Raw genomic sequence first — 20,725 nt, forward strand, 5'->3', positions numbered from 1 at the left:
CGCGGCATAATGTGTATATGTAGTTTATTGGTTGACCGTGCGTTATTGTACGAGATTGTATAAGTTAGTAGCAAAGTTAGATGACTTTTTTATTTTCTCTACTGTGATGCAGTTTTATAATTTCTTGTATGATTTTAGTTGTGTGTTATTACAATTTAAACTATTTATTCCACACACATTCGACACTCGTTTAAAACGTGATCAGACAGAATATAATGTACTGAAATGATTTTATTAAAACAAACATAAGTTAAACCCTGATTAATAAACACTTTACTCTAAAGAGTAAACGAGGTGCATTTTCCGGTTTACCGGATATAATCTCGCCGGGTATTTACAAACCTTTTCACTTAAGTAACACCGAGGGACACGACTTACAGTTAGTTATTAATAGATCAAATTAATTCAATTATTTGACCTTCTAATAAGAATCGGATAATAAATTTATTGAAAAATAGATATAACTAAAATAGTACCTACTTATAATTAAAATTATAAGAGTAGGTATGGTCATGGGAAACAAATATTTGTTCTGTTAATGGAGAAGCTTCGTTTTGTTACTTTTCCGTTAGAAAATAACTTTAATGCTATGAATGTATAGGTATGTTTTTAATTCTATTAGATTGATTGGTTTCTTCCTTTATCCTTTATGATTATTTCATTATTCGAATTCCATCATTCATAAATATTGACCCGATGTAGATGCATTACAACAATATTTTTTTAATAAGGAAATATAAAATGTTGCTTTCGAGGAAAACACGGCTTGAAATTTCAATAAAAACACTAATCGTAACTAACTCTTGACCCGTTCGACATAAGAGCCATTATAGAATGTTAAATGATAACGACTGTGGCGTTTTGATACGAAAATCACGAAATATTGAAATGATGCTAGTGGGATTACAGTTTAATTCAGTAAAGTCGTGGTGTCCTAACTGTACCGATTGTTACGAACGTCGCCAGAAACCTAGATATTATAATAATACTGTAATATTTCGTCTGTAAGAGCTGTTGAACGTGAGTCGCTGTGAATTATATCTTGTAGTAACAGGACCGTTGATTATTTTTAATATAGCAGTATAACAAGCTTTTTGGAAAATGATTGAACGTAAATACGTATGCACTATTTTTATAAATATGTTTTTGGGGTATTTTTCTTTCTTCCAGAGTTTAAATATGTTTCGCAAAGTGATGAATATTTTCAATGTACAAACACAATATAATAAAAAAATACCCCGACGTAATAATAAAATAATGCATTCGCAATTTTAAGGCGATGTATGTACGATGTATGTACCTTAAACTAAAATATTTCGTCGTAACTATTTGAAGTATTCAGTACTTCGATGAGAATATCGGATTTTGGTAAATTGCCACCTGAAATTATTAATGTCTTCTCGGGTTCATTCACCGAGGTTTGTGACTTCTGAAAATTATTATTGTACTTTACGGCTCATTTGTCGCTACGGTTTTATAACTATACGCACCTGCGCCTTTAACCTCGTATTTCATAAGAGCTTTTTAGCGCAGTGAATTTGTAAGTAAATTTTATAATTAAGCACTTAATACGTAATTACATCAAAGCAACAAAGAAATAAATAGCTTTATTATACAGCACAAAGCGAACTTTACGTAAATTGTAGCGCACGGTACAGTAGTGTAGAAAAGTGCGTTTTTATGAACAGATGATTACAAACCACTCTATTACGGCCGTGTATTAACGGAAAGCGAATAGTTTTTTCGCCCTTCCCTCGTTATTAGATTGCAATCAATGATTGGCCACGGGGAGTAATGCGCGGGAGCAGGGCATGTCCTTTCTTTGCGGGAAATGGACGCGCAGCGCAATTGTAATTGGTTTAAAAGTCAAGGCAATCCAGGTGAGCTAAGGCCTGCGTGCACTGAGAGTGTATGTTACATAATGTGAAGAAGAATCGCTCGTATTTTTGATCGCAAGTTAGATAGAACGATTTGTTAGACAGTTTTCCTTTCACTAGTCAATACATTAATAACGGTTGTTTCTCTTTGATCTAATAATCTTATTGCTTGAATGTTTGTACGATTTAAGTGCTTAAAACATTGTTACTAAAATAGTAAACGGGAGGATCCAACACCTTTCTACGAATAAATAAATCATTGGCATTTATTTATTGTCAGTTAAAGCTTGTAGTTTAACATCCTCAAATAAACATAAAATGGAAGACGAAATAACTAATTTGTTACATTGTTGCCCAACTTAAACTTTACTGCACCTCCTTTAAACGTTTAAATTGCACTTCCTATGGGAATAGACTTGAAACCCGAGATCCGCTGTTACTAACATCGAACTACTCGATGCAAAGATTTATATGAATAGCGCGAACCGTGGGATAAACATTGTACTACATGACCAGGACTACTAAAGGAGTGTCGTTGAACTGTGAATATTGTAAGGACTGAAGCTATAACGATATGAGTAAAATGTATCAACTAACAGAGGGTAAATATAACTTCGTTCGTCTTGTAGAGTCGTGGTAGAGTCTATGCGTAAGCGAAAATCCGAAAAGTCGAGGTTTGATTCTATTGGGTGGCACGGGCACAATGTTTGCACAACAACCATCATATTAGCCTGTATAATATTTAAACTTAGTACCTTTTGAAAAGTACTTAAAAATGTTAGTCTGTTTATTTAATTATTGTTTTTTCTGTATCTTCTGAATCGGTTGATTCAATCTAACGATTGAACGGATGTTGCGACATTGTAGTGCATTCAATTAATGAATAATGCAATCTGAACTACCTACATTCAGCTAGACACTAATGACTCCATGTCAATTAAATAAATTCATTTATAACTGATTTCACAACACAAGTTCAATTCTATGAAGATAAACCTATTTAATACATATTAATAAAAAACATAGTTATGATATTGAAACATTTAATCTTTTTTGTGTCAATAATTTAACTTATACTCTATACATAAAACAAGGAAGACATACCGCCCGTCGGTATTATACATTTATTAACACTTTTCTCATATTTACATAAATACATGATAAATGCGATTCTAGCCAAGATTGCATACATACACAAATTTATTCAATAAAAAACAACCGAACAATCTATATTCATATAAGTATATTCTTTAAAATGCCTAGTGTATAATCGCATTTTAAATATAACCAAAGTATGGCTTTCTTTAACACAAACAGCATACAATCGCAAATAAACACAATAAACAAATTTGTCTTTGTTTGGAAGACATGGAAACACAGCAACAGTCTTATTACGAGTAAAGTTATATTATCTCACAGAGGCGGGCAGAATATTAACACAAATATAAATATCATTCACGAAATTTTATACGCGAGATGATACATTTCATGCCCATTTTCATAGATGTTGTCACAAAAATAAAATTACTTATATTCATGACTCGCATTCAAAATGTTAAAATAACCGTGTCATGGTATATCACAATTCACAAGCAAACATTAACGAATAAAAAAGAGAATTGTATAAATACCTAATAGTATTTTTTATTAAAATCTCAACTGTTTGATTAAGTTAAATTTTAAAATGAACAATGTATCTAGATTAAATCTAATATTAGTAGGACATAAAATTCCTGCCTCGCCCTCATGAAATATTTTAACTAACCAAATTCGCAACAACTATGTAAGTATGGCAAGTATTAAAATATGAAAAAAATAATTTAAACTAAACGTTTGGAATGATTACTTACACTTAAAATTATTATTTACAAAACATAACAGAAACAATACCTAAGTAATACCGATATCGAGACTAAGTTTATATTTACACTGAGGTCATCATAGTGTCTATGGGTCCGTGTAAACTGGCCAGAAATATACGAGGTTAGCTCTCATTAGTAACGTTACCTGTTATCGTTTGTTAATACCATATATTCCGAACAGTCAACGTTCGAAATCGCTAACTAGAAGCAGGATACACGCGTCTTCGCGATAGCCTAAAATTTTGTACTGAACAGGTGTGAGAAAGCGCGAAGTTGTAAGGTGATCACAAGACAAGTCGTTTGGGGCGCGTTTCAGTCTTTGTCGCCTACGAATCGGTAGGTGTCGGGCGGTGGTTCGAGCATGCAGTAGCCGTGGTACGTGCGGATGTCCTCTGCTACGTAGGTGACGCCGGGCAGTACACCAGGCTCTGTGTGGTGTTTGGGACACGTGTGATCTCTTGGACATTGGCATATCGTACTTGCGTTCACTTCGTCGATTTGTTCGTGGCGACGGCGCGCACTGAATAGCCGGCAAGGCTCTTTTCGGGAACACCTCAGCCTCTGTAATATATAAATTATGATTAGAATAAGTTTGAAGTCACTAGAAAGTTTAAAGTTATTGTTACAGAACTAATTCAGGAATTATGAAATTTCAAATTAATATCTAAGTCAAGTTCTCGATATTTTTTGTTCTTAGTAAGCTGTTTATAAATTTAAATTGGTACTAATAAATATTTATTTTTATTTGATTAAATAAATGCATTATAAATCAGCAAAAAATATTTTAATAAACATACCTACAACAAAATTTAAGCGCAAAATATCAGCGCCATCTAGCGGCGTATAGTGGAATTATAAAAGCTCAATACTCACGCTTTGCGGCGAGCACGCGAACTGGTACTGATTCCCCTGTTCGCCGCTAGGTGTCGTGTACGGCAGCTTCTTCAACAGATACGTGACGGACGACTTGGGGCAGTGACAATTGACAATCTGCTGCGTGGCGTTACTGTCTGGTAAAGAGAATATGGTCCATGCGGCGTCTTTGAAGTATCGGCATTTGGGTAACCGCTTCACGGGCTCGCACGTTTTGTAAAGCGTGGTCTTGTCGGCCAGCGTGTGGCTGTCGTCCGCTGATAGGTCGCTGAAATTAAAAATAAATTAATTAGATAATGTTTTATGTTTATTTTTAAATTATTGCACGCCTCATAAGCGAAGCGTTGAGGTGGGTACTACTGTCACTTCGCGCAAAACATCTGATTTTTCAAACTTAAAATGTCTTTATGTATCATACATTGCACTTGTAAGATAATACATACACACACATATTAAGAAAAAACACTATTTTTAACGTTCATGATATTTTTGATGTCATTTTTGTTATTTAAACTAGTTAAAAAACAGTTTAAAAAAGTTCTGTCTTGGACGTCCGTGTGTCTGTATGTGCGGATCCTTTTTCTTGTTAACACGATAGCGACCGAAATACTTTATTAATCGAGTCTTTTTTTTTTCTCTTACGCTTGAGTATGCTCAGGAATAGAACCCTTTCATTTTTCAGGGTCTGATTCGATGTGGTTTAATTGTTATTAAATAAACAAAAATAATAATTAATAAATATTTATTAAAAAAAAATTATGAGGCGTGCACTTTTGGATTTTCCAAATTATTCGTATATTATTGTTGAATTAAATGCACTGGGTAATCGATGCTGTCCTTAACATATTTCCCTGATCGGTATTATGCAACATAATATAAAATAAAATAAAACAACTATCATAAAATCTGTAAAATAAAGCCGTCGTCCAAATATGCAACTGAATGTCCGCACAAGGATGGAGGTATGACAAGCCGATCTAAAACTGGGTTATTTCACTTATTTTATCTCATTATATTTATTGTCATACCGGTACTCGCTAATGGAGTAGTTAGTCTCATAAGTAATGGCTAGAAATGTAAAATGTCCACTTTAACACCGTTATATTGTTGGCCACATAATCGTAATATAATGCTTTCCGGATCTTTTTAAAAACCACATATGAATTGAATATGAATAGCTTTTGATTATTCTAATTTAAAATAAAGAATACATTTATTGTGATTGACATGCTATTACTAAAAGACATTTGTAAAAAATAATTAATTATTTTGAAAAGAATGAACTTTGCCTTACTAACATGAAAATTTATCTTTGAACGTAGAATTACTTAATAGTCATATTAACAATACCAATAATAATTAGACTGATTCTAAAATATTTCTAGAAAGGTATCGATGCGATTAGAATAACGCTTAAGTTTTTTAATTCAATCAAATGAGCTATTGCTCTATTGTCACTGTTGTGTTAGTAGATTAAACTTTATATTTATGCTAGTAATTACATCTAAGTAAAAATTAAGGTTTTTTTAATAAGATATTCACCTAGAACACGGCCTGTGTCCCAAACAGCGGCATTTCCTCTCGATCCAGGGCTGCGTTGTATCGTATAGATCCACTTTACTGCACACTTGCCGCGCTCTACAGTCCGGTAGATCCTCCTCTGATACCTGGAATTAACGGATTATTTCATTAATACTAATATTTAAATAATAAACAAAGAATATTAATAATTATTTGCGATTTTGAACGATCTTTCCTTGTATAAGTTATAACTATAAAAAAGCTTTAAAATTCTATATTCAACGGATTAAGACACTATGAAAGTTCATCGCTATCAGCACCATAAATAAAAATAAAAAAATCGCATATTTCATTCATGAATAACACGTATCAAATTGAATATTTCGCAAGGCACACAACGCGGGTCATTCAAGAAACTTCCCAATCGACATGCATATACAATCAATTCGACACATTTTATAAATTCAACGCGCATCCATCAGTTTTGCATTGATACATCGGCAAATCCTCGCGGCAGTAAACATTTTGCACGGGGCGAATTGTAAGGTTGAAATACAAAGGAAACTGTGTCTTCAAACGCGTGGGAGATTCGAAATGTGTTCGCCCCGCAGTCCTGCACCTGCCGTCCTTTGAAGGAACGCTGGCTGGACGGGAGACGGGAGATCGTTATAATGACGTCCGAAAGATGGTAATCTTAATTATTCACTGGGCACATACGAACATGTGCTCTCCGAATCCATTCAGGTTTTTTTCGTGGTTAAGGACCATCGGTCTTAGGCTTACTTCCGTCCGGAAGACATTCCATTCGGCAACCTGTTGGCTGTGGGAACATTTTTTCTGCGCAAACATATCTCAGGGCTAGTTCGAGCGGACGCCATTTATAATAATTATAGATCTTTATTATAACTTTTAATGGTTGTTGTGTTTTTTGTCTCGACGTATTTTTGATAGGCATTTTAAGTACCGTCATAAATTAGTTTTTATTGTTCGCTGTTTGACATATGGATTCATATGTTAATAAATGATGTGAATTTTATTTTTTATCTAGCACGTAAAATTAATGTGAGCTTTTATGAACGAAACTATTATTCTTCATTTTGTAGGTTTAGACAGCCCTATACAGAAATTAGAGGCGTGAAAACATTTTTTTACTTGTTCCGGATACACTTCCCGTTTCTTCTCTATTGCGATGTGTTTCGCGGAAACTGCCTTGGATGGATCTTACAAAAGCCGGATATAGCCCTTTTGTACGGCCAACAAAAAAAGCTTACGGGCCGTGTACAATGTATGGTTTTGTTGGGTTGTTGACTCGCCCCAACCACCTGCCAATTCAACGTTTAATGGATTAAAATGCAAAACAATAGACAGCCTATACGAACGGACGTAACATAAACAAATCAATTATAGACGACAAATTGTTATGTACCTACTCGTGTAGTGCCGTGAACATAATTTTATTTAACGGATCTTGCACGTCGGCCGGAATGCTAATGCAGTTTGTAAGAAAATCACCATTTAGACGACGTAGAATATTCAATTAGATGGGCGAAACATTGTTTTATTTTTATTGCTTTCTATTAGCGGTATACCGTTTCCTTGTGTAAAACTAATAATAGTTTTATACGAAATAATACATTTGATGAGAACTTATTCAAATTTAGCAGATATTCAAATGGTATCAAATAATGGGGCTTGTAACTCATTATAATATGATGTTATCAAATTATATTTTATCGCGTGTCTCACTAAACTGTTTTACATTAGTTTTTGTGTAGGCCTGTTAGGTTTTTTAACGTTTTGTATTATTTGTTTGAAGCGCCCGTGACTTGACCGTTGGCCGCGAGCAACAGTTTTAAGCATGTATAAATTTCGTCCTTTTAGTAAGGAAAATTAAATTTTCGATCATAAAGATTTGAACCGTAATACAGAGGCATAAAGCGTATATTGAGATCATTTCTCAAAGCGCAAATCTCGGAGCAGTTAAGAAGTTTAGGTTTACGTTTAAACCTGTGCGGTGATGAAAATGAGCTTTCGTGAAATGTAATAGGTTTTCTTTTCCAGTGGCGCAGCGCTGGAGATGTTCGTGTTTTTCTTAAGTATTGAGCTGTGGGGTCGCGGGGCGAGGTATCCGGTGTGAACAGGTGGCGAGACGCACCTATTATAAGAGATTGTTCATACAAGATGCGACGTTGCTCGATATTGCTTAGTTATTGCTGTGTTATTAATCATGTTCTAACTTTTATATAAAGGATATAAATTAATTTATCTTCCACTACGTTCAATTTTTGTTATATTTCATTAAATTTTATTTAAATTTCGTTCATATGATAGTACTATATGTTGAGTCGCAAGTGTGTAAATAACCTTATACTAATCTATGCCCAAACGACCTTCTGCAACCTTTGTAGTACCGGCCCTATGTGGGCACACGCCTCCGCCGTCTTCCATTTTTTGTGTGGTAGGCTGAACAATCAGTGTTGTTTTAACGTTCTATTTATTTACATTTCTTTAAGGTCGAACAACACTGCCCATATGCATACCTATGCATAAAATACAATAGGTTTCACTTTTGAGATTTGCGTAATGCCTCCTACTAATCTACCTTCTTTTAGATGGGACTGAGTTCCAAGTACCTTAGGTTTCTTTAAACTGCAGAACTGTTTAGATTTCCCTTTTTGTTTATAAATGTATTTCTTATATTATAAATAGAAACGATTGCACATCTTCGTTTCTAATGGTTAAATGGTTAATATGAAAACCTTATAATCCTTGTTCAACACGCGAAAATAGAAACAACTTTGAAAGCCCAGATAGAAATCTTTTATAGGAAGAGATTAAGCCGTGATAGCCGGATCTATCTCCACTAAATATGAATACGTATCATTATACGACAACATTGTTTAGACGTTGTAATTAATCGATCAAGTACAATAATTGTATGCGATGCCCGCGGCGCCGGACGCGGGAACTCAGGTAGCTGATATGTATTACAAATAAACGACAAAAACCCCGCAGCTATATTTTATTTATTACATTTATAATTAGTCAAAGATCGACTTTTTGTTGCCTCATCGCCTTGAGCGCGAATTAATATAGAGTAGGTTTTTTTTTAATTTTGGACGATGAGGCAGAGAACTGTTGGTGTATTGTATATAAGCGTACAGTCACGAGCAATAATATATGCCTAGGGGGCGATGTGCAAAAATATCTGTCACTAGAACTAATTCAATAATATCTGTCTGCCCGTATACAGCAAAAATATCTGACATTTGTAGGCAGCATAATAAAGTGGCATCAAAATTATGTGACGAAAATGTTACAGCAAATAATTGTGACAACCTCTCACGGCATAAATATGTGACATCAACTAGGAAGCAATAATATCTGACACAATTTCATATTTCTGTATTTTGCATAGATTCCTCATACAAATAAAAAATATGTGATATCAACTAGGTGGCAATAATATCTGACACAATTTCATATTTCTATATTTTGCATAGATTCCTCACAAAAAGCATAAATATGTGACATCAACTAGGAAGCAATAATATCTGACACAATTTCATATTTCTATATTTTGCATCGATTCCTCACAAAAAGCATAAATATGTGACATCAACTAGGAAGCAATAATATCTGACACAATTTCATATTTCTGTATTTTGCATCGATTCCTCACACAAAGCATAAATATGTGACACCGACTAGGTGGCAATAATATCTGACACAATTTTATATTTCTGTATTTTGCGTTGATTCCACACTAAAAGCATAAATATGTGACATCAACTAGGAAGCAATAATATCTGACACAATTTTATTTTTAATTTAATATTGAATTAATACAAAATAAGTAAATTTTATTTTAACTACTTACGTTGTTTTAAAACATTATTACTAGACATCGGATTATATGCATTTGCATGTTTGCATATGCAAATGCATAAAACTCTCTATTTACGGCGTTAGTGCATATTTTAGCCTTTTTCCCCAATCGTGCATATTTCGTTAAGTAGTGGGAGTTTTGATTGGTTGACTAACCTTTATTAGCCAATCAGAACGCTCAGCAAGTAAACAAACCCTATTTTGGCATGGTAAAATGGCAAAAAATTACAAAATGGGCTCCATTTTAAGTTAATTTTGAGCCATCAAAATAGGGCTAGATTACCCTTTTGGGGCTTAAAATTTAAAACACGGGTTAAATTCCAAAAAAGGGCTAGATTTAGCCCGTAATAGTCTAAGGTGGCAACACTGGGCTCGCGGGTGACAAACTATATTTAATTTTAAGAAAATTTCGCTGTTTTTGTACAATCTTTGATTAAAATATATAGAAATAATAAAGGTTTTTCGATTTTCTATTGTGCATATTTTAGGCAAATCAGTCGTTTTTAGTGCATATTTCGGCCTTTTTTAGTGCATATTTGCATGCATATTTTGGCATTTTGTTAGTGCATATAATCCGATGTCTAATTATTACCATATTAATTAATATGTGCCGTCGTTGTATAGGTACTACATATTGTATGTCTAGATATTACATATATCCTACTAGTTTAACACCCGCGGCTTCGCCCGCGTTTTCAAAGAAAAACCCGCATAGTTTCCGTTCCTGTGGGATTTCCAGGATAAAAGCTCTCATAAGCGTTAATCCAAGTTACCTTCTATGTGTGTGCTAAATTTCATTTTCTCTTTTATTTGTGTGAAAGAGTAACAAACATCCTTACATGATACTCACGAACTTTCGCATTTATAATATTAGAAGGATATCATATCATGACAAAATTAAAGTATTCATATACTTATATGAATGCCCACTTGGGTAGATTTATTTTATTTGAAGGTTCAGTGTAACCTTCATGTATTACATATTTAGAAATTGTTTTGTCACATGTTTTGTTATATTTGACGTTAGCGGCGTTTGACACGATTGCTCCGTTATTCATTTTCATTTACCTATAATAATTAGCCTATAATATTGCTATTATTTTATTGAGTATCGAAAATTATGGCAAGTTATCATATTATCGTAATTTTATTAAAAAAAAATATTTACAAAATATAATGTGTCTTTTGTTCATATTCTTACCCCAGCAAAATACATAACACCTTACATAACACTAATTCAATAAATAACGTTTTGCCTTTTTAAAATCCTATCCTATCTTATCCTACTAGTCCTACTATAATCCTACTTCCTATCCTACTAATCTAGTATTATTAATGCGAAAGTTTGTGAGGATGTGTATGTGTGTGTGTGTGTTTGTTACTCTTTCACGCAAATACTACTGAACCGATTACAATAAAATTTAGCAGACAAATAAAGGGTAACTTGGGTTAACACTTAGGATAGGTTTTATCCCAAAATTCCCACGGGATCGGGAACTATGCGGTATTTCTGTGAAAACGCAAGCGAAGCCGCGGGCGGAAAGCTAGTGTCACATATTTATGCTTTTTGTGAGGAATCAATTATATTTTACAATATAGAAATATAAAATTGTGTCAGATATTATTGCCTCCTAGGTGACGTCACATATTTATGCTTCGAGAGGTTGTCACAATTATTTGCTGTAACATTTTCGTCACATAATTTTGATGCCACTTTATTATGCTGCCTACTAATGTCAGATATTTTTGCTGTATACGGGCAGACAGATATTATTGAACCCGTTCTTATGACAGATATTATTGCTAATCTGCAAATGGTAATATATTTATGCTTCTGACTGTACTTATGTGATGATTGTGATATTTTGTTTAGATATTATTATACAGTCGCAAGAAAACTAGAAAACACAAAATAAACAGATAATATACATATAGCATGAGCGGTTAGTAGTATACATATATTAAGCTTACTCAAAACATATTATGATCATTTAAACAAATAATACAAAATAGAATTAACATAAAAGGAGTTATGTTAATTGTAAACATGCAAAAAGAGTATTATATTAAATGTTAAGAGTATTGATTATAAAACAGTGAGTCACGTTGCAGTCCATGGCACAGATATTTTCCACATCTATTTTACTTTATATGAACGAATAATATTGCAACTTACCTAAAAATTATGGAACAATGTTATGGATAATTTACCGCCTTCTGCTCTGTTTAATACAAATATTCTTGCTCTAAAATTATTAAGCAAATAGAACGATGCATTTTTTGATTATTTTAGCCGACTTTTACTCGCTTTCAAATTTCTGTTCACATGAAAATTGTAACTGCTACGGATTATAAGGACTAAATTAGCGTTTTGATTTGAACCTTAACGAGTACACGTTATTGTAATGAAAGCCAAGCAATTACAAAACAATTAACAAATAAAAGCTTTTGCATTGGCATATAACACGCACAAGCAACGTTCGTTGAAAAGACATCAACGGCGCCGGAAGCGCGCAACGCACACACGCGCCTCAATTAGCTCGCATTAGCGTCTCGCGTAGCCTCATTGTATGCGCTAGGTGTCCAATAACCAGGAATAACATCGATACTTAGTATACTAACGTATACGTGAGCTTGTGTAGTCAGTACGCCCTGCGTTTTAATTACAATGATTAAAACGGCCGTAGGTTGATTAATCAGTTGAATTATTTGTGGGATTTATTCATGCTATGCAAGGTTTATTGGATTTGATTATGAGTGATGTGTAAAACGAATTAAAGACTTCTAAACCAACGTACATAAGAAAATATCACTGACAATCTTGCGACAGTACCTAAAGAAAGTTTTAGTTTTAGATATGGGCATTTTATACCACTATGTCTAAATATTTACGTTAACATTGGTGATTGGACCGGGAAGATCGTTATTACGAACTAATTCCAATTAATACTATGCATCCGTAGGAGTAAAATTAAAAAATAAAATACAACCCATACCACTTAGAAAGAATATAACAACTCTTGTAACAAATTTCAAAAGCTTAGTGAGAAGTTAGTGAGGATAGTCTGTTTTTAAAATTAAATCTCCTTACAATGTAAACGTGCACATATACACATATAGATATTAAGAATCTTCGAAGAGTACAGTAGTAACACTAGACAGAACCCGCAGTACAGACGGGCTTTCAAAGGTGCCATCGTACACTATTGTGCCGGCATCCGGAGGGTATTGATAACGCACGTGTCTCTTTAGACGGGGACCCCATTCCGACGCTCAAGTGTGCCACATTGAAAGGGATGAGCATAAAGACGACGAAATTTTGTTGACGGCAGCACGGAGATATGTCTTCAGTTATTGATATGAATTTGTAAGGACTTACATTATAGTAGTGTATGAAATATGGGTTGTTAAGCTTGCGCTGTAGGCACGTCACAAATCACAATTGAACACGCTACTTCAATTACGAATTCGTAAATACTATTATGTATTAGAGCTACGTAAAAAAACAAAATAACCAAACCGCATTTCCAATCCCTCATATACGAGACGATTCCAAAAAAGAAATTATAAAACCAGAACGAATAAACATAATAGGACGTAAAAACGTATTAAATCAAAACTTTCCGGTCCCTCGTGTCGATTTGTTTATTTTCGAACTGTGATAACAAAAAAGATTAGATTTTTTGTCGCGTAACGCAGGTGCCCGACCTCAGTTCTCTTATTGGATCTTTTTCTTTACATTTTCTTATACTGTGTTCATAAGGACAGTTCACTAAGCTGCATCGGTAAAATTAATATTTCTATTGAACATCCAATAGTATGAGAATATAGTTGAAATATTTTATCGTAAATTTAAAATGAGCTTTTACAATTCTGATTTTAATAGGTCACGAAAGAAAGGCATGAATTTGTATGTTAAATGTTTGTTTAATAATTGTTTCATCCTTTACTCACGTTTGTAATAAATTTGACTTTATTAAATAAAATTTTCTGCCCTTCCCTTTCGTGAAATGTTTCTGCACGCGTTCCATAAAACAAAACCACGCACATAAAAGTATACCAACGAATAGTATAGGTGTATACAAATGATTATCTATGTTAGCAAGGCGGCTAACATTTGGACAACATTCCTAGCATTGTATCCCCGCCTTACGTGGCTCGATCTCGCCCTTGAGGTCGCTTTTTACCTTCACTTTTCTTTGTTGACTCGTGTCTTTGAATCTCTCCATCCATGAAGAAGCCTTAATTGTTATACTATTATACCTACAATTTATTTAACACAATCTCGCAATTCGTTCCGCGAATAGTGAATGAAATGTCGCATAACCGCTTCCAGTTATTGTGTAAGAACTCGTACTTGTAAATATATCAAGGGCAGTTACGAACGTAAAAGTTAACGCAGTAAGGAATTATTTCATTGAAGAAAGCTGGTCGCATTTCTCGATAAACTCGAGTAGAGTATAGATATGTTGTGTGAATTTCAAAGTTTAAAAGCAGAGGACAAACGTATCTCTGAGTAAATTCTTATCATTACAACTTCTATATTGGGAGCGCAGTCCACGCAGTAGGTACCATTGATTCGCGTTCCCTCCCCCGCTAGGATGTAAATGTTATGTAAATAGTTGGAACACAATATTAAACATACTGTGGCTTCCGTAATGTGCGGTGGTGCCAAATAAGGCGTTTTCCCCATAGATTCAATCACGAAGGCAGCAATGGCTATTCGGTTCATTGCATAAGTTAACTGAGTGTGTTCAAACGCACGACATTTTATACGGTTGCGTTTATTTATTGTGACTTCCAATTTCGTCTTAAATAACATTTTAGTGTCAATATCACGTGCTCTAAATGGCTGATTTGTACTTGAGTTGCATTGTTTTTCAAATACAAATATAAATAGACTACGGAAAACGCATGTATACCTACTTCTTCTATAGCTTTGCCTGCTATCTCATACGTGTTTGTGTCGAAAATAATTTTTCAATTTCCTTATACTAGCCCATAAAAATTAAATGATATAAATAAACTTAAAAATAATATAAAAACGTGAAAACCATTTTAAATATTATAATGAAGCTCCAAATAATAGCATGTTTAAGTTGAAACAACAGCATTGATAGGTATTAATGTCGACTACAAAAAGAGCTACATTCAGATGTATCGGAAACTAGGCATTTCATTCAGGTTTATTAATGCAAAATACATGTCTACTGTTACGAGTATCCGTATGTTTCGAATGGCATCAGCCAACGTATCATCAGGCTTATGTATTAATATATAAATGCGTCGATTTGTGTGGAAAGCGATAATTTTATGCATTAAATATTTTTTCCACTGCGTCCGGCGGGTGTTTGCGCGACCGCCGTTATGTCCGCCTCCGTCTTTCTTGTCATCCTATCGGATATTTATACGACACATGGAAATTACGATTTCATTTCGACTAATTAAACGACTTTAATTGATGTGCGATGTGACTTGGCTATGATTTAAGTGATGTTTGATTTGACTTTGGATTGGAGAATAGTTTTAGGTGTTATTACCTAGCAGTGTTATATGACACTATGTATATTCTGGAGACTCTGTAGTATTTCCTTCTTGGTTTCAATCGTTATAAAAGTTATAAATATAAGTTAGAATGTTAATTATACCTATTGAAAATACAAATGTATCTACGAAAATAGAAACCATTTGAGTGTAACGAAATAAATCTTATACATCCTTGTACAAGAATAATAGTATTTTATACAAGGATAAGAATAAAATCTAGTCTATTATAGTATTAAATTTCGGTACAGAATGGCCTCTAGTCAATCAAACATGCTTGTTATCATGGTAATGGTAAAATTGCTTATCCATTATCCTATTTAAGCTGTCGCCACCTGCCAAAAAGGATGTGACATTGACACTCTGGCTCAATAGAAAAGATTTGTCTAATTTATTATATGAACTAGCTTCCGCCCACGACTTTGTACGTACATCCCCGTTTTTCCCCGTTCCCGCAAGAATTTTGGGAAATCATTTCTTAGCGGATGCCTATTGCCTACGTCCTAACATCTACCTGCATGCCAAATTTCAGCCCGATACGTCCAGTGGAAAACCCTGAGGGAGGCCTTTGTCCAGCAGTGGACGTCCCACGGCTGACACGACGACGACGACGACGACGTCCAGTGGTTTGGGCTGTGCGTTGATAGATCACTATATCAGTCGCACCTTTGAGTTTTATATATATATATATATAGATGTAGGACGTAGGTACGTTATACGTTGATGCTGCTTACCTACCTACTTGTATTTTCTATCTATGTATAGACATTTCATTCTTGTGATAAGAGTATATATCCCCGTCTTTTTATTTGTAGTTTGCACTAGGTATACAGTAGATCTTGAAAATCGTTTTCGTTACCATGACAACGTGAAAACAATCAATTAACAATGCTTTCAGTGTGTTGCTATAATCCAGCGTATCTTTTCTTTGATTATATCAATGGTATTCGGTACATTTGAAAAAGCTCGCCGCTACTCTTCAAAATGCACAATTGTTTTCTGTTACAAAACGGATGATCAGTACCATCCACCCTCCTGCGGTTTTGTCATACAAATGTTACTCTTTTGTTTGTAGGAACAAGCAATGAGCCGCGGGTTTCCTCCTTCTAACTAAATGAAGTATTTGTTCAATCCTCGGAGGATAGTTGTTCTCAATAAAACGATCTATATGTATTTTGAATGAAAAGAGCTTTCAGTTTTAGTAAATTCTATCATCATTTTAACAAGACAAGTTAAAAAAGTTTACCAATCATGTAAGAAGTACGTTAACAATGTCTTAAACTTAATATCACGTAAGGGCAAAATATATCTCGATTTAAGTGTACACAAAAATAAATGAAAGTCAACATAATATGACCTTCCAATCCATTCATGCCTGTCAAGATTTAAACACGAATTGCATATGAATTAACAACGAGATATCTCTTGAATTCCATTCCACAATGAGACGTACGACCGAAAAGGTTACCGTTACGAATGGGCTTATAGCCAGTGACATAAAAAGGGAAAAAGATACGTTTTTTTTTTTCAAATAGCACACACTGGTCGGAGTCTCGATCGTAAGTCATCAAAGCTGTCAAGATAAGAATGAGTGAATGAACACCTGCCGCTACCGGCGTTACGCATGCTCCTACGCAAGCGTGCACGATACACTATCTTTAAATTCATCCTTAAAAACGCACAAAACTTCAACCCATTATCAATTCTAATGCACAAATAACACAGCTCATTTTACACCACGAACACAACCAAAGCTACATCGCTTTTCGAATACACGTAATTACTTACAGCTTAGAACGATTATCTTCTTGAATCGACTTTAAAATTAGGCATAATAATATGATTAACGTTGTTTTTAAAATATGACTTACAAAACTTGATATCCGTGACTCCTTTTCTATTTTTATTAAAGTCAATGTAATTATTGCGGTCGATCGCATGGCCGCTCGAGGGAAATTGGTGACAGTTTAATTTCGTTTTATAATTCGGTTCAATGTAAATGTTTCTAATTTAATTTGGTGTATTTCGTATGATAATCGTTTTCCTTGCCGTTCAATTATACGGGGCTTGGCGTTTGCAAGGTCAATAGAGGTTTTAATTGGTCTAATTGTAGGCGTATTCCTGGAATCTCACATACACCATCGCATGACGAATCCACGTATCCCAAAGAGCAGCAGATGTTTCCTCAAACTCTTGGAAGAAGCTCGTACGAATTTGAAGAATTTCCTTTAGTTTATTTCCAAGAGGCTTTATAGAGTGGACTTCTGAGTAAGATAAAACGATCGCGATAGTTACTACTAGAATGGAGTGGAATGTTTAATAGATTATTTGTGTGAGATTTATTGATGCTAATACAGAATATAGCGTTATAAATGAGGATTGTAAAAGCTTTTATTACAGATATGGAGGACATTAGACGATAATAATTTACTTTTAATTATTTAATAGTAATTACAGTTCATTTCTCAATCAACTTGATAAATACCTACTGTAAAATAATTATAAATGCGATATATTTAAACATTCTTTAAAATAAATAAACATGTCAAAAAATGTCGACAGAAGTTAGAACAAGATCCAAAAATAACATTGCAAATAAAACGCCTTCAATTTACTTAAATAGCGCCTAAAGACATTAGGGCGCTTGTGCACTACAAGGAATTTTACTGTCCGGCATTCCGATTTTTTACGGTCCGGTGTGGCATGAAAAAAACGATGAATTGCTTGTGCACCTGTCCGTCTTTACTCGGATCAGTGCGGTACAGTTCAAGGAAGTATGGCGGTATAATGCTATCATAAATGATTGTTTTTGCATTTTACAAGAAACGGGTAAAAATATAGAAGGTGAAATATTATATTACTTCGTTATAATAAAAAGTAAAGTTCCGTAAGAGATTTAAAATGCGTGTTTCACTTAAATTTATTTTAATCGGTGACGAGGAGCTAAATCTATTCTCACTTGAACTTTAACTTACCAACACTTAAGTACTTAGATAATAATTATAGGTCAATGCTTGGTCAATGTATATATAAAAAAATGTTGTGTGGTTTATGAAACCACGGTAAAAGTGAAATTGTTCGAACGGTTCCGAACACTGCTTTGTGTAGCGCATGTCGCGTGTCGGTCGGCTAGCCGCGATACATGCGACATGCGCTACACAGACCAAAAAGTTTGAGACGATGTAATAAAAGTTTCACTTTAATAACGATACCGACTTCTCAAATCTCATTGCCAGCTAAAAGAAAGTAAAACAAGAGCTTGCTTTCAATTGGCATATGCAATAAAAAGAGTAAAATCCAAGCAAGTGGGCACTCGAAAACAATAATTATACCTACAGCGACTCGTAAACTCAAAAAACCATCCGGAATAGGGAAAAGTAAAATGTCGGACAGTAAAATTACGTATAGTGTACAAGCTAGTATTTAGATTCATTGCGTGCCATACCGGACCGTAAAAAATCGGAATGCCGGACCGTAAAATTCCTTGTAGTGGACAAACGCCCTTAAGGTAATGTAGAACCTAGATTATTTTTAGTTTTCTATTTTGGTTTAGTTAATTTGTTATTCGCGTGTAAGCTGTCTACATTTTAAATTTCCTTTAAGCTTTTCAACTACATAAGTATTCGGTAAATTAGGATAGTGAATTCAGAGAACTATAAAGGCTTTAAAATAAGTTTCAACTTTTGAATAGGTATAGTGTTTTTATATAGTTTTACGTACAGAAAATTAGCCTAACTAATAAAAACTTACTATCAAACTATGATTTGTTCTTTTCCCGCCAATTTATGTTATACTGTCGAAAACATAGTTTATGTTTTCTGTCACATACCTAATAAATTAATTATTTTCACTGAGGTATATTTCAATATGATGCATTTGCAAAAACACACACACTGATTTCATTTTCGTAAAAGTATATGTTAATGAATTAGAAAGCAATCTTGCTAAGAATTTTTAAGTACTTAATTTTGAAAATTTTTCACCATGCGACACGTTAATGCATTTAATTATTATTATACAAATGATACACTGTATTAGAAAACTGCGATAAACTTAAACATCCGTCGAGATACAGGCAATCAAGGAAAGATCGTTCTAGTATCATGCATATTCACTAAGAGTGAAAACGTAGATCAAGTGACGTTGGAAAGTGTCCAAAATTGAGCTTCACAATATAATAATGTTAAATTCGTGTCACATACAATACTTACGCCTGTCTGATACAGAATCCTCAGGCCGCTTTTCTGCTGCATAGTTCTTCTGTGCGGCAGGAAGGGTAGTTTGTCGGGTCTGCGTATGTGGATCTCTCCCGAAGGTCGGAAGGCTTCCAGGGGCGTCCGTATGACGGCTCGCACCTCGTTCGCGAGGTAAGCTAGGAGTATGGTGGCTAGCACATGCATGGTCACTGGCACACTGTGTAAGGGCGCGTGCGGGTTGTTCGCAGGTCGGGTCGCCGAGCACTGAGGACGGCGGACTAACGCAGGTACGACTTGGCCTACGCGCCGAGTGTAGCCGCCTTCGCGCGATTGGAGTGTCTTGATACTTGCAGGCTTTTATGTTTAATGCTGTGAAGTGCGCGGCTGTTTTTTTAAAAGCTGTCAGCTTTTTTAGTACAATTGCAAAGTTTAAGTTAACAAGTTGTACCGTACCTGCTGGTTCACGGTGTAAAAGGAGGGTAAAATAATATGAAATCTATCGTTATATTAAAATGTTTAACGATATAATATGACTGCTAAAATATTATCCCTAACTTTATATTATTTAAGCTGGAAGTACAATTGATGTTTAGATCATTAAAATTATATTTGATTCAAATTCAAAAGTATAGTTTGTTTATTTTGTTTAATGAAGTTAGAATTATTATTAATCTGTCTTGTTACAAAATCTTTAAATTTTTTCCTTGTCTAACAATTAACGAAACCATTTTAACACACAAATTTATTCATAATATCGAAAAAAAACAAAAATAAATAATCATTCGAGTATCAAGATAGTTGTGTCGCTCTAAGCTTGACTTCCACCGACGATGTTTTTTTACACAATCTTGTTGCTTGAGCATAAAGCTGCGTTTATAAAGCTGCTAACTTAATAAGTTAAGTTGTTTTCACTTAATCCAAAGTAATAATAATAATTAAACTTAATTTCGCCTTAAGTTAAATT

At 34.2% G+C, this 20,725-nt stretch overlaps 2 protein-coding genes across 3 annotated transcripts in view; one reads left to right on the forward strand and one right to left on the reverse strand.

Moving 5' to 3' along the window:
- The window catches only part of LOC149900213 (elongation factor-like GTPase 1), a 109,544-nt gene that overhangs the window by 68,537 nt on the left and 20,282 nt on the right, over positions 1-20,725 (forward strand). The window lies entirely within an intron of this gene.
- Positions 2,904-20,027, reverse strand: aos (protein argos). Of its 2 annotated transcripts, none has more exons than XM_090113275.1 (4): positions 19,777-20,027; positions 6,155-6,279; positions 4,613-4,880; positions 2,904-4,300 (listed from the first exon to the last, which is right to left on the reverse strand). In XM_090113275.1, exons 1-4 carry the CDS (start codon positions 19,963-19,965, stop codon positions 4,052-4,054), a joined length of 831 nt encoding a protein of 276 aa, XP_089969401.1. In that variant the 5' UTR covers positions 19,966-20,027; the 3' UTR covers positions 2,904-4,051. The 2 variants fall into 2 exon arrangements, with proteins under 2 accessions (XP_089969401.1, XP_089969400.1); XM_090113274.1 differs by having other exon boundaries at positions 19,768-20,027.

This window comes from Colias eurytheme, chromosome 19 (genome assembly GCF_061535395.1).
Source record: "Colias eurytheme isolate Ceu_HAF_F1 chromosome 19, ilColEury1 Martin Lab GWU primary, whole genome shotgun sequence".
Classification (NCBI taxonomy): domain Eukaryota; kingdom Metazoa; phylum Arthropoda; class Insecta; order Lepidoptera; family Pieridae; genus Colias; species Colias eurytheme.